The sequence below is a fragment of the Ursus americanus genome, chromosome 12 (genome assembly GCF_024610735.1).
Source record: "Ursus americanus isolate L20-20 chromosome 12, mUrsAme1.1.p, whole genome shotgun sequence".
Classification (NCBI taxonomy): domain Eukaryota; kingdom Metazoa; phylum Chordata; class Mammalia; order Carnivora; family Ursidae; genus Ursus; species Ursus americanus.
In genome coordinates this window covers 21382693-21398517 of record NC_142138.1, presented here as the reverse complement: position 1 = coordinate 21398517, position 15825 = coordinate 21382693, and the positions used below count along the sequence as shown (strand labels likewise).

The window sequence follows — 15825 nt, the reverse complement described above, 5'->3', positions numbered from 1 at the left end:
AAAAAATTTTCAATCCTAGCTATTGGCCAGAAACATTTTGTATTTTGTACTCCCTACTGGTGGGAATCTGATGGACATAGGACACAAAAATAGAGAATCCACATTAAATATATCATCACATTTCCTTGTATAGTATATTTACAATTTACACAAACACCTTGTGATTCACTAATTTAATTTTCAAACTACCTTATGAGGAAACTAATATCACCTACTTTATAAGTAAGAAAGTGAGGCTCAGAGACAATGTGGACCTGAAACTCGTCTGAAGTCTTCTGCTTCCATGTTCCTTGCTCACTTCATTACACCCAAGATGTCTTATTATCACAAGATTAATTTCCCTGTTACTGTTGCCACTTTATTATTTTATTTAGGGGATTAATACATTAGTGGCCAGAACTAAAAAAATAATTATAATCTTAATCATCTTAACATTTCCATACATCGGAACTTTAAAGAATTAGGGAATCATTTCAAATTACCTTTCCTTTGAAGAAAACATGACATATTTCTCACATTTATGAGAGCATAAACTTTGCAAAGTGATGTTAAACTGGAATACACAGGCCTTGTTCCTTGTCAAATCAGCATCAGATCTTCTTTTACCTTCCAAAAGAAGTCTGAAGTATTTGTGAACATCAAACAGCACTCTAAGTTTTGATAATTTTAAAGCATAAGGATTAAAATGATAATCAAACGTTTAAAATAAGAAAGGAGATACCATGGCTTAAAATAACCAAAACGTAAGAATTTCTGAAATCCTTGAAAAATTTTTATGCAGCAAAGTACCTTATGCCTTGCCAACACACACACACACACACACACACACACACACACAAACACACACACACAAATTCAGTGCCACTGTTTATTTAATCTCTCTATATGTGAGCAAACTTTACTTAAAAGTGAAAATAGTAAAATAAAGCAAAACAAAAAAAAAACCATTTCTTGAATTTTAAATTTGGCTTCTTTGTGAATTTTACCATTTGGGCAATTTTTCTACTCAGAAGTTAGATGTATAAATATTTAGTACCGAAATTTCATTTTTGATAGCCACAGTGGTTTATAGGGAGAACACATTCTATCCACTGACCTTTGGTCAAACTGTTTACAGAATTATTTTTCTATGAATATATTAAAACTTCTCTAAGCAAAGATCTATGCTAAGTTATTACAGGAAAATGGGTACCACCCCAGTTCCTAACTATGACATAAACTGAGAGCAAACCATGGTGGACAAATGAATATACAGGAATTGTTTAAAACGGTATTAGCTTTGTATATCATTTGATCAAGTCACTTATTTTAAATCTCAGTCTGGTAATCTATACAAATATTGCCCAAAAAACTACTTGGCCAATCCCCCAAATTTCAAAGGCCAAATTAGTGTCCCAGACTAGTCCCATCATCAGAATCACCTGGCGCCTAGTTAAAGATAGATTCCTAGACCCTCCACTGCTGCAGAATTCAGTAGGTCTGGGGCTAAGGAATCTGTTTTCAGTAAGAGCCACAGATTGGTTCTCAAAGACTTATCCCCAAACCAGTAGTATTAGCATCCTGGGGGACTTGATAAAAATGCAAATTACTGGCTCCACCCCACATCTTGTGAATCAGGCTCAAATGAGAAGTAATGGCCTAGATAAATCTCACCAAGGAGACAAGTTTAAGAAGCATTTTGTAAAACACAGTACTCTTCAGATTAAGATACTACCGAACAAATGGAAAATCAACAAGGATGAAAGGGAGAAATAAAAAAAAAAAGAGAGAGAGAGAAGAATGCAAACAAAAACAAATGAACCTTAATGTATATCAAGCTAACAGTATTAACCACATGGTGGGGGGAATCCTAATTACCTTTGGAACATAGTATTTTGACCAGGCAACCTTTAGCCTTAGCAAAGGCAAAATGAGTGTAAACAAATATTGTACTCTAGTTAGTACGCTTGTTTTTCACAGTGGTATAGGTTAGCGATTCCAAAACTACTTTACATGTGTTCTAGGACTAAGCAAATGGGTTAGATATTGTGGGAAAGGGAAGCCAGGTTTCTTATTGCTGGAAAAAAAGAGAAAAAAGAAAGAGGGAAAGGGGATAAGGAGGGAAAGGAGAGGGGAGGGAAGGAAAGGGGAGGGAGGAAAAGGAGAGGAGAGGGGAGGGGAGGGAAGGAAGAAAGAAAAAAGGAAGGCTGGAATGGATCCTGAGGTTTTGGACCATATTATGGGTGCCTTGGTGGCTCGGCTGGTCGCGTGTCAGACACTTGGTTTTGACTCAGGTCATGATCTCAGGGTCTCAGGGTCAAGAGATCAGGCCCTGGCTTAGGCTCCACGTTCAGTGGGGAGTCTGCTTAAGATTCTCTCTCTCCCTCTCCCTCTCCCCCCCCCAACTCTCTTACTCTCTCTCTCTAAAATAAATAAATAAATCTTAAAAAATGGGAGATATTAGTATGAATACATGCTTTTAATTTATGTATATACAGAGACAAAGAAATACAGATTTGTGCATATTATATATACACATCATGTTTGTATTGTGTATACACATACATATAAACTAGCTCTGTAGCTGAGAGGGCCCAGAAACAATGCCACCCAAGTAACATGAGCATCTAACTCCCAGATACAGGTTTGTAAATACCATTCTCCAATAAAAAGGAATCAGGGCTCCTTGGAGAGATGGCTAATTCCAGTGTTATAGCAAGAGAAGTATAAAATCAACCCGAAATGTCTTGTAGTACTAGAGTAAGGAAGTTGTCAAAAAAAAAAAAAAATGGGACACATCAAAAGGACACAAAGGCCAACTTGAATAAATTCCCAATGGCCAAATATGGGACAACTTGAACAAAAAGAAATAAAAAATGATAGTAACTGATTATAGCCCATAAAATAAAATAAGAATCCATGAGTCCTAGGAAGGAAGAAGAAGGAGGAGGAGGAGGGGAAGAAGGAAGAAAATAAAGCAAGGATGGAGAATGGTAAGTGGACTTCTCACAGAGCCCAGCACTGTAGTCTGTACACACCAAATGCTTCTTGACTGAATAACACTAGCCCTAAAATGTCCCTGTTCATATCGAGCACTTTTATTTACTTTATAAATAATACATCCGTCTTCTCTAAAAATTGTAATTGGATCTTTTCTATAGTGCCAATTTCTCTTCTCATTATATTCATGTTTTCCTTTATATCCTTGAGCATGTGGAACATTGTAATAGTCATCCTTGTCTGCTACTTTTATTATCCCTGTCATTTCTGGATCTGTTTCTATTGCCTGATTTTTCTTTTCCTCCTGCTGAGGGGTTACATTTTCCTGTTCCTTCATATGTGTAGTATTTTTTTATCAGATGCCAGACACTGTGAATATTACATTTTTGAGTGTTGAATTGTACTGTTTTGCTTTAAAGAATGTTGGATTTTGTTCTTGGCAATCAGTTCAGTTACTTGGGTACCTTTTTCTTTCAAGTTCTTTTGGGGAAAGAATAGCCTTGACTCTAGGGCTAATTTGGCCCCACTTTTAGAATGTGGCTATTATGGGGTTTCTACTGACTGTCATTGAAACTTTAATTATTCCTGGTCCTATGTAACTTTTGAGAATTGTTTAGCTTCTAGTTCCTGGTGACTGCTCTCTTCCTAGTGTTTCTTACCCAACTCAGTGTTTCTTACCCAACATCATGGGCAGACTGGTAACCAGTCAAGGGGACCCCAGTACTAATTCCGTGTACTCCCTGCTTCAAGTAGTCTGCCCCATAAATTCAAGCCTCCTTAAACTCTCTGAACTCCTACCTCTGTCTCCTTGATTCAGCAATATCACTGGGGAACGCTTGAGTTTCCCAGCCCTGTGCCAGGTTCTGGAAATTCCCTCTACTCCAGAAAGCTTGAGTAATTCAGGATTCACTTTGTTTTTTTTCCCTGGGAATCACAGGGGTGCCTGGGTGGCTCAGTTGGTTAAGTGTCTGCCTTCAGCTCAGGTTATGATCTCAGGGTCTTGGGAGTGAGCCCCGCATCGGGCTCTCTGCTCTCTCACTCTCCCTCTGTGCTTGCTCTCTCTCTCTCTCTCTCAAATAAATAAATAAATAAATAAATAAATAAATAAATAAAATCTTAATAAAAAAAAAGGAATCACAGTTCTGTTCTGCTTCTGTCTCATATCTGGAAGTAGATGTTTCTTACCTTTTATCAAGTTCTCTATTTGTTTATGGTAGAAGAGTAATCCCAGACTGTATTATTCCCTCCTGGCCAGAAGCCACTTTTGTTGACTTTATATATTAACTTCTGAAAATATAATATATTCAAATAGTTCAAAACTTGATTTTCTTTAAAGGAAGCAGTGAAATCGGGTGGTGACTTGATGGAATGTGTGATCTATATCTCAAATGCGAGTTATTACAGCATGTTGTCAGCTAAGAAAACTTGATAATGCAGAGAAGAGAGGGGATAATTGCAAGAGCAAAGTCCTTGTGTAAGCTACAAGGGATGGGACTGAAAACACATGAGAAAGGGTTCACTTTAGGCTGGAACACAGAAAACTCATCCATGATTAAAGAAGAGAAGGATACTGCGTGGGCACTGGTATGAACAGGCTGGTAGGTTTTGGTGAGAAAAGCAGTTATAAGAGAACCTCCCCCCCCGCTCCTGTTTTCCTGCTGAAAATCAAAAGCAAGGTCATCAGGGAGTGTCTCTGGCTTTCTCTCAGGAAAACCAGCTGCCATGCTGTAACGTACCCTACAGAGAAATCCACAACAAGGAACTGAAGGAGACCTTCAGTCCCAGCCTGGGAGGGACTGTCTTCTGTCCATTGGCCCATGAGGAACGTGGAAGCCCAGGAAGATCCTCCTGAACTTAAGCTGCAGTTCTAGCTGACATATTCACTGCAACCTTGGGAAAGACCTTGAGGCACGTGTCCCCAGCTAAGCTGCACCTGGATTCCCGACCCACAGGGCCTGTGAGATGATAAATGATTATTGTTTTAAGCCACTAAACTTGGGATAGCTTATGATACAGCATGTACCCGGAAATGGGATGCTGCCATCCAAACACACATAAAAATGTGGGAATGGCTTTAGAACCAGGTGACAGACAGAGGCTGGAACAATTTGGAGAAGCATGATAAAGAAAGCCTAAATTGCCTTGAATAGACTGTGAGTCAAAATGTGGAGTTTGAGGACACTGCCAGTGAGGGCACAAGAGGAAGTGAGGAACATGGATTGGAAACTGGAGGAAGGAGAATCTTATGTAGGGGCAGAAAGCTAAGTTGCACACAGTGTGTGCCCCCTGAACTGGGCGATCTGCTGCAGGAAACTGCCAAGCAGGTGTGTGAAGGTGCCTCTTGGTTTCTTCTTGCCACAGAGGAGAGATACAAACTGACCAAAGGGCTGTTAAACAAAAGAAACCAAGAGTCGAGAGCTGCAAGATGCCTAGGCTCTCCAGATGGTGAAGATGTCACTGCTAGGAAATAGGCTTCCAGGCAAAGATCAAAAAGAAGGCAGAGGAGGGCATCTCTCTAAGAGATCTGTGGGCTTTTATCTAATGGGGTGAACCCCAGTGAGATTCACAGGAGGCTGTAAGAGAACACAGTAGCAGAAACACTACTAGCTCAGACTGAAAGGGTGCAAAATGAAACGAAGCCGTTGGATTCCCAAAATTGTGCTGACAGGAAGCATGCTGAGAAAACTCCCCCCCACCCATTGCAGAGATGTACAGCCTTTCATGAAAAAGAAACTCAGAAGGCAGAGCCAATAAACACGAAGAGTTTTTCCTGATGTTGAGGTAATAGAGGGAATAAGCCTAAGGTGAGGAAGAGGGGGAGTCGGTCAAAGACTGGGATCCTTGAAACTAAAATTACAGACAGAGCATGCTTACCAGTAATGGCAAGGTCTGGAGTAGGTCCACGAGAATGGGTGGACTAGATGGGGTGAAGAAACAAGAATAGAGAAAGTAAAGCCTTCAAGAAATTGAAGATCACCCATATGGACATGGAAATCATGGGGGAATAGAAAGGAGACAAAGTAAACTAGGTGTTAGCAGTTACAGAAGTCCAAACTCCTTGGATGACCCTTACCTATTCATCCACCTCCACTTCTCACCATTCCCCAACTTTATAACCCAACCAGACTGACCTTTCCACGTCCTCAAATGTCCAGATGTGACTGTGGGACCTTGCAAATGCCCCTCACTCTACCTGGTTCATCCTGTGTCCCCTCTTAATCCAGGCAGATATTTCTGGTGCCTGTCTGTATAAGTTTTCACAAGTCCCTGTGTTTATTCCATCGCAGGCTTTTCAAAATTCATTATGTTCCCTGTCTTCACTGTGAGCTCCAGGAGGGCAAGGGCTGTGTCTAAGTGGCTCGACATGGTTGCCCACGCTCAGCTCAGTGGCTGATGCACACAGTAGACATCTCGTAATGGAAGAAAAGGATTTCTCTTCCAGGTCAAAGATAAAGCAGTTCTAAAAAAGCACATTTCTATGGTATCTGTCCTTTGGATTCTCTACAAACATTAATATCTGAGCTCAAACAATGCTTTCCCTTAAGGGACATATTTATAGGGCTTTAAATCCCTTATAAACATTAGGTTTTAGTTCCTTTATAAAACATACTTATTTACACATGGAAGCATCTGAAAGATTTCTCTCAAGAATTCTCTAATGTCTGGAGAAGGGGATATTGATTTAAAAACTCTTCTTACAGGAACCACCTTTATGGATTTTCCCTCCCGTGGAGGTCTTGTTCATTATACTGACCATCTCTTCCTCCTAATCTGAAAAGTCTTATTTAAATTATTTGGAGATCTAGTGCCCAAAGATGCACACAACAGAATTCAAGACAGAAACAGCACATAACAATGGGTAAAATGGACATATTAACCAAATTATATAAAGGAGAGGACAATTAATGTGGGGAAAAAAAGAAAAAAACCTCCAAAATTGCACGCAATTATGATAAGTTTTCCTATACTGATATTTTTAGAAACCTGAGTTCAAAATAAAAGCAGGTCAGGGCGCCTGGGTGGCTCAGTCAGTTAAGCACCCAACTCCTGATTTCAGCTCAGGTCATGACCTCAGGGTCATGAGATGGTGCCCTGAGTTGGGCTCCGTGCTGGGCATGGAGCCTGCTTAAGATTCTCTCTCCCTCTCCCACTGTCCCTCCCCCACCTTTTCTCTCTCCCTCTCTAAAAATAAAAATAAAATAAAATAAATAATAAAAGCAGTTCAAAAGAATCTGCTAAATTCATCATATGAACAAGTTGAAAAATCTAGTTAATTTATCATAATTTTCTCATTTTTCTGGGTCTGACAATTTAGATGACTAGACCAATGGCTACTTGGCTGAGTGAACTGAAGTGAAAATTCTCAGATGTAGCTAAGTTACTATGCAATTTTGTAATGTTCTGATATATTCATGTTTATCTTTTTCTGAAAATGCGGACCTCAAGACATAACTATAACCTATACATAAGAAAATTTAAATCCTTACACATAGTCACAGAGCATTAACACTAAGCACACTGCCCTAGCTCACTGATAATGTCTGCAATTCTCCTGAATAGGCACCCAGAGAATTTCTGATCACCATCCAAAATATTTAGGTCACCGTAGGAATGTGCTACATTGCAAATGAATTTTTTTCTCTGAGCTAAAAATCTATTTTGCTCAATAAAGCAGGAAATTTTCTGCTCCAAACTTCAAATATATCTCCATCCAAAAGAGTGCTTCCTTTCTTTCTCATTACTCAAAGCTGAAGTGAGCCTCCTTCATTTTAAGACCAACCTTCCATCTGTGCTCTTTTCCTGGAACTTATTTAAATATTCACTCCCTGTCATAGATCCTCAACGGGTCCCCTTCTACCATATCTTCAACCTTTCTCTCCCTGCTGGGTCATTATCTACAGACCAGAAACAAGCTCATTCTTCCTTGCCCTTTAAATGTCCACTCCTGGCTATGCATTACCAATTATTACTCCAACCTTTCCCACTTTACAACCTCAGTTACTTTGTGGGCCTCTAGAGATCTATGGCTCAGTCATTTCTGTTGTGAACATGTATCTAGGTTTCCTCGCTGCCCAGCATTTGTCTGAAAAATCTAACATTTCGTACAGCTCAAACATTGGCAGCTAGGAGCACATTCTCACCAATCAGACAGTCCCATTCAGGACCTTGGCCCTAATGAGAATTGCACAAAGAAGAGGGGCTAGCAGGGGCTTCCAGAGTCATCTAGAATTCAGCTGCACTTGACATCCCCCCTAAGGCTTCCACAACAATCTTGTGCTGCCATGGTTTCATGTACCTACCCAACATACAAAAGTAACCACTAAAACTGAAGCCATGTGCATCTCCGCCCCAACCATGAGCCTGCAATGCCTCCAAGACAGAGATCATAACTCTTTTTTTTTTTTACATTTTTAAGTTTCTTTTTTTTAAATTATTTTAATTTATAAGGATGTACTATATGTTGGCTAATTGAATTTAAATTTTAAAAAATAAATTGTTTTCATTTAAAATACGATTATTTTAAATATATAATTAATATAATTATTTTATTTAAAATATACATGACATAAAATTTACCATTTTGGTGTACAGTTCAGTGACAGTAGTCTATTCACATTGTTGGGTAATCATCACCACCATCCAGCTTCAGAACTCTTCTCACCTTCCCAATCTGAAACTCTGTACATATTTAAACAATAACTCCCCATGACTTCCAACCCTAGTCCCTGGTAACCACCATTCTACTTTCTATCTTTTTTTTTTTTAAAGATTTTATTTATTTATTTGACAGAGATAGAGACAGCCAGTGAGAAAGGGAACACAAGCAGGGGGAGTAGGAGAGGAAGAAGCAGGCTCCCAGCAGAGGAGCCTGATGTGGGGCTCGATCCCATAACGCCGGGATCACGCCCTGAGCCCAAGGCAGACGCTTAACCGCTGTGCCACCCAGGCGCCCCTCTTCTTTCTATCTTGAGTCATGCTTATATAGACAGTTCCTAGCACATCACCCCTCAATGGTATGATCTCAAAAACCACAGAACTGAAGGAAATCAGTCTCTTTCTCCTTAAGCATCACAGAAAAGAACAAATCAGAAAAAAATTTTAAAGAGCTAAAAATTCACATAGAAATGATATGTATTACCACTGGAGTTATTAGAAAATTTGAATGATGTCTTAGCTGAGATTATAAGTGCACAGCTATTTAAAACCACCATTTTAGCTCTCAAATAAATATTGAGCACTTATATTTTTAAGCTAATAGAATGATCAATTAGGAGAAAAAAATTTACATGAAAGAGAAATGTATAACAAGTTTTTCCCCTCCACTCAAGTTATCTAAGACCCTTGAACTGAGTTCGTCCTTCTTTCAGGATATATGCCATCCACAACCGCAGCGTCTTGCTACCTTCATCAACGGGAGGAGCAAGGAGGAACCCTAATAAAGATGACTATTGCATGAAAAATCTATAAAACTGCCCTCAGAAACGTACATACATACAAAAGGAAATGTAGGGAGAGGAAAGTCTTCATAATCCACTCCTGTATATGGAAACTCTTGCATTAAAAAAACATTGTGTTGTAGAAATTTCCAAATTAATTTATTTGGTACTTACAGAACATATAAAAGATGGACCTTAAGGTCATAAGTCTTGAAAGGATTCTTAAATAATGACTCCATATAACAGATGAATAATTTCAAGTCCTCTTTCATCCAGCACTGTATGTTCCAGTTTGCACCTGAATTAAAAATAAACTGCATTACATCTGAAAAACATTCTGAACAACTCAGTGAAAGAGAAGAACTAAATTAAATTTACCAGTGTTCTGATACAACTTCCATTACCTATTCTGAGAGAAAGAGAACTAGCTCTAACCAGCGGTATGTATCTGCCCAAGTCCCCTAGCCCCTGAGGCCCCCAGTTTCCTTTTAGGTAAAGTAAGAGAGTTAAATTCTCAAACTCTTTTTTTTTTTTTTTTTAATCTTGAACTATTTAAGTAGGACAAAAGATCTCAAAAGTCACCTAGCTCAGTTCATACTCGCTTTCCCAGAGAAAAGAAAATATTCAATATCAGGGCACGAGCAAATGCAGAGCAGTATTTATGTGTCTGCTTCAGCAATAAAAGCACAGTGATTCACATGTGAACTATGATTCATGTCTTAAATTCTTGTTGTTGTAATATTATAGGCCCCAAATACAACTGATGCAAGTATACTTCACCGTGCACTGAAAAACTCACCTGGTAATAAATTATTGGTGATTTGTAATTTGAAAGCAAGAATAGCAACAACTACAAATAATGGCTAACCTAAGACAATGCTAACCTATTTCCCCAAACCTGATGGATTTCTAGCTGGTACGGGTTTTACAACACTGTTGAGCCCTTATGATGTAAACAGCATGCCTGGTAGAATAATCAGTTGAAATCCTCAGTAACTACCACTTAACCTAACAATTTTAGTTAAACTCACTAAGAAGTGACTAGTTATGCAAGTTTTATTTATGTGTAATATTTAAATCTACAGCATCATAATCATTCTTCTTGAAAACCGAAGAAAGTACTAACATTTTTTGATCATTTCAAAGCTCATCACAAAGACCCTGCCTTATTAAGTTCATTCTTGGTATATTTAATAATTGCCAAATGGCTCACTTAAGTTCCCCTACAAATTAAAAAAAGAATGCCTCATTTAAAATTAAATGAATTTTATTAATTAATGGCCATATACTCATTTGGAGACACTAGAGCGTTATTACTACTAACTTGTTTTAAAACTCTGATTTTATTGTATATTTATGCTTTATTCTTATTCCTAAGCTGATTTCAATAAACTGGAATGTTTCTTCCATTTAATCAGTGATGCTCAACCAGGGGCAATTTGGCCCTCAAGGGCATCTGGCAATGTTTGGAGATATGTTTTGGGGAAGGAGCTACTTGCACCTAGTAGGCAGAAGCCAGGGACGTTGCTAGACATCCTACAAGGCACAGAACAGCCCCCCATAACCAAGAATTGTCTGGCCCAAAATGTTAATAATGTTGAGAATGAGAAATTCTGATTAACCCCTTATAGGAGTGCTATACTTATGTGTGCCTCTATTTTCATACTGTAGGTCTCTTTGTATTACTGAATCAATTGACGCTGCTCTGTTGGCTTCTCCAGAAGCCTTGGAAATAGTTTTGTGGTTTTTGATTTCCAGATGCAGAATTACTAACTACCCTAGCCACACTCAGTATGCATTATACTTAAACAACAAAACACCCCTTGATTTAAAATATATAATTGGCTACAGAGAGATTCCTTGCTTGAACAAATATTATTCATAAGTGTTTTAAAATTTAACTAATTCAACAGATGACTATTTTCTAAAGATTTTATTTATTTATTAGAGACAGAGAGACAGACAGAGATCATGAGCCGGGGGTGGGGGAAAGGCAGAGGGAGAGGGAGAAGCAGACTCCCCACTGAGCAGGGAGCCTGACCGGGCTCAATCCCAGTACCCTGAGATCATGACTTGAGCGGAAGGCAGACACTTAACCGACTGAGCCACCCAAGCACCCCCAACAGTTAAATATTTTGAGTATTTTACCTATTCAACAAAATAAGGTGTGCTTTTTCTATTTTAAAATAAATTTAGAAGATTACAAGAAATGGATTTATAGGTAAAAAGTGTTCCCTCATTCCATTTTTATAAGATATAAAATAATGGGGAGCTCATTAGTTTGGTCACATGAATCATAATCTTATTACTAATATAAAATGATGATACATGTTAAGAATCCCATCCATATTACATCTATTTCATACACGTTTCAGAGAATGAAAACATTTTGTTTAAAACAGTTAATAGGTAATGCTTAGAACATTAATATACTTACCTATTTGTTGAAAAACTAAAGAATTCACTGTTGAAATAAATGCCTTCCCTTCAATGTTGTCTGCATGTACAGAACAGTTTTTCTCTTCCTTGCTCCAAAAGCAACAGTGGAAAGTTGTTTTGGAAGATAAGTTAGAGAAGTAGGTAGTACTCGAATTCAATTTAGCTTCGACAACCGCCTCATTATGTTCATTCAAATTGGAAGTGTTCTTTGAGATTCCAGTTGGCAAGAGGAAGTCATAGGTTGTGTTTGGTGTCATGCAAGACAGCTTAAATCTCCAGGGAGTAATCGGATATGCCAAGTTAAAGGCAGTTGTCAAATAAATAAATTCTGTTAGGATATTAAAAAGACACACAGAAAAACAATCATTTTGACTAAGACATAAATAGGAAGTCTCTAAGGTTAAACCATGTAGTGGTCAGTTATTTAACTTTCTACGTGCTCAATCTGTGCCTAATGCAGAGCTCTGTGCTTCCATTATACAATGTGTGATACTTGGAAGGGTACATTAATTTAGTGAGACAACTTCACCTTTTAGCTCCTCTTTTTGGAAATTCATGCTTCATTTTCCTCATTAAGCAGCCTTCTATATTTTATTTTAATGAAACAAATTATAGCTAAAGATTTCAATTACTTTTTCTAAAAAAATTATTTTAATGAACTTCCAGTATAAGTTAGAAATATCTGCATGTGCAGTTATATAAACAAATATTAAAATGCTGTTTTAATATTTCTTAAAGAAAATAATACCAAAATGTTAGCACTACAAGTGTTTTTAGAAAGGGTTTGTCTTCAGCATTAAGACAGCTGGATGATCTCTTGAATCTACCCATGATCCTCAGATAGATGACATTGTCGAAGACATGTCTTCAATGTACTCTCCAAGGATCAATGTATAATGACAGGAAAATTCCATTGCTGATTAAAGACAATTCTCACTTTTTAGACATATAAAAATTAAGAGTAATTACATAATCTCATACCCCCAAAATTCTCAAAAGTGGTACTTGTTTTTTAATAAGTAATTGCTTGAAAATAAAATAATAATTAATTCTCAATAATTCTTTCTTTTGCAAGCTATTCATATAATTCGATAGCTGTGTTATCTCACATACAAACCAACGCAGAATGAGAATTCTGAGAATTCTGCATGGATTTGCATGGAATGGGAATTTTGAAGAATTAGGGTAAATGTAAAAATGTAAGAAAATAGCAATTTTTTAAAAATCCATTCCCCCAAAAATGTTGTTTTAAATTATAAAAGTAATATATGTAAAAATATCTAAACAATATATAGGTAATGACTGTTAAAGTTTGATTTCTAAACTTTTCCATAAAAATGAACTAACATAAAAATGTATCAGATGCAAAAATTAAAGCAAACATGACTAACACGACTAATATTATTTTGCCCATACTGATAACAATGAGGTATCATAACATCACCAAAAGTGACTCCTCATTACAATTGTGTTCTTTTGGACTTCATCTTTCTAACATGTTTCTGAAATAAGCACATGTCAATAAAAATATGTTATATTTTTGGTTTTACAAAACTATGAATATTTGTTGGTATTAATTAAAAGCACATTTTCTAGCTGCACATGGAATATTTGGTTGGCTGAACTGAAATGAGCCTAAAATCCTCAAAGAAGTATTTGAAATTTAAAATGTAAAAATGAGTATCATAGACATAGCAACTATTGAATCAGTTTAATTAAAATATGGTTCTATTTTGCATGTTTCTTTTGCAAATAGTATTTCTTTCCCTCCAGATGAACCCTAAACAGCCAGGAGTGCAGAATTTGCATGTGAAGGCATATGTTATCATGGTAACAACATCCCAAGAATGCTTCTGATTCACAAAACTTCATCAAACAACAAACCTTTTGGAAAGCCAAGGTGAAACACATTGAGTGGAGCCTAATAAAAATTAGAAAATATAAGAGAGAATGAGTATGTTGTTACTTTTTGATAGTCCCTTGTGGCATAGGTTTTTTGAAATCTGTTAACAGTGGGGTTATCATGGGTATTTTCTGTAAATATATAGATGGCTACAAGGAGAACAAACAGTATGCACAAGGAAGGCTTGTGGAGACACTCGTAAGAGCACCTTCAGATTGGATTAGCCAAGGAGATGCTCAGAACACACAGGGGACAGCTGGATGATCTCCCAATATGGCTGCCAGACAAAATGGGTTTTGTTAAAAATAGCCTGACTTTAATTTTTTTTTTTATTTTTTAAGATTTTATTTACTTGTCAGAAAAAGCACAAGCAGGAGGATCGACAGGCAGAGGGAGAGGGAAGAAGCAGTCTCCTTGGAGCGCCTGGGCGGCTCCGTCGTTAAGCGTCTGCCTTTGGCTCAGGTCATGATCCCAGGGTCCTGGGATTGAGCCCCACATCGGGCTCCCTGCTCAGCAGGACACCTGCTTCTCCCACTCCCATGCCCCCTGCTTGTGTTCCCTCTCTCTCGCTGTCTCTGTCAAATAAATAAATAAAATCTTTAAAAAAAAAAGAAAGAAAAAAGGAGCAGCGTCCTTGCTCAGCAAGAAGTCTGATGCAAGGCTCGATCCCTTGACTCTGGGATCATAACCTGAGCTGAAGGTAGACGCTTAACCAACTGAGCCACCCAGGCACCCCACCCTGACTTTAATTTTTAAAAACTTGGAACACAGCCTAAATTAGATGATTTGTGTGGTTTTTTTAATCAAAATATCTCTAGAATGCAGTGAGAAACAAGTGAGGGAATAGTATGCTCCAGTCATTGATGGGGCGCCTGGGTGGCTCAGTTGCTTAAGTGTCTGCTTTCTGCTCAAGTCATGATCTCCAGGTCCTGGGATGGAGTCAGGCCTCCGGCTCTCTGCTCAGTGGAGAGTCTGCTTCTCCCTCTCCCTCGGGCCCTCCTCTCTCTCCCACTCATGCTCTTTCTCTCTCTCTCTCAAATCAATCAATAAAATCTTGTAAAAAAGTCATTGGCAATGTGTGACTAACTTCAAACAGAAGCATGCTATGGTTCACAGCAGTTAAAATATCGACATTAAAAAAATCATCTGTAACTTTTCTCTTGAGGATATTCCTGCAATGGGGAGGGGGAAGACTAGTATACACTTAATTCTTCTTCTGGTGGTATTCAAGATGGAAATTTTCAACGTAAACACCATCCCTTGATAATATCCCCTTATAACATTACACTTGTCATTGTCTACTGGAGTTATAACGTGGGATAGCATTTAAAATGACAGCTCCCTTCCATTTGAGAATAAATCCATTATTTTGTGTCATAGCAATATATTTTACATATTATCGCCAAGTAAACTGCTCCTTGATACAGAGCATTGAAGTTTTGACTACCACCTGATATATATATACATTTATAATTTAATAATGCAACATTTACTAAATTAAAATTAAAACATTCAAGTGTCACCATATCTTGTTTCTACACATGTATAAGGGTGTTGGTGTGCATAAATAAATTTTCTGTACTATAAAAGAAAACAAAGTTAAATAGCAAACAATGGGCAGGAAGATAAAATTTGCAAAACATAATAAATTGTTAAGGGTTTGTGATGATTAAGGTTATGGATCAACTTGTCTAGGTTCATGGGGTGCTCAGTCATTTGGTCAAACAGTAGTTTGGGCATGTCTGTGAAGATGTTCTGGATAAATTTAACATTTGAATCAGTAAAATGAGAAAAGCAGATTGCCCTCCCTAATGTGGACGGGCCTTATGGATCAATTGGAGACCTGAATAGAACAAAAAGCGTGACTTAGAGGGAACTCCTACTCCCTGCCTGACATCAGTCTTTTCCTTCCTTTGGACTCAAACTGAAACATCAGCTCTTCTTGGGTCTCAAGCCTGCAGTAGCCAGACTGGAACTTCCCCCGTCAGCTCTCCTGGCTCTCCAGCCTACCAACTGCAGATCATGGGACTTCCCAACCTCCACCATCTTGTGAGCCAAGTCTTTATA

General features: G+C 37.9%; 1 protein-coding gene across 10 annotated transcripts in view; it reads right to left on the bottom strand.

The window, feature by feature from the left end:
* Positions 1–15825, bottom strand: part of LEPR (leptin receptor) — an 83748-nt gene that overhangs the window by 47607 nt on the left and 20316 nt on the right. For 8 of the 10 annotated variants that reach the window (XM_087865973.1, XM_045802114.2, XM_045802115.2 and 5 more), the window contains 2 exons: positions 11854–12183; positions 9591–9714 (listed from right to left, as the gene is read on the bottom strand). In XM_087865973.1, the coding sequence (XP_087722099.1) occupies positions 9591–9714; positions 11854–12183 (454 nt within the window). Of the gene's footprint in view, positions 1–9590; positions 9715–11853; positions 12184–13739; positions 13777–15825 lie in introns of all 10 variants that reach the window. The other 2 variants (XM_087865974.1, XM_045802121.2) reach the window with 1 other exon arrangement.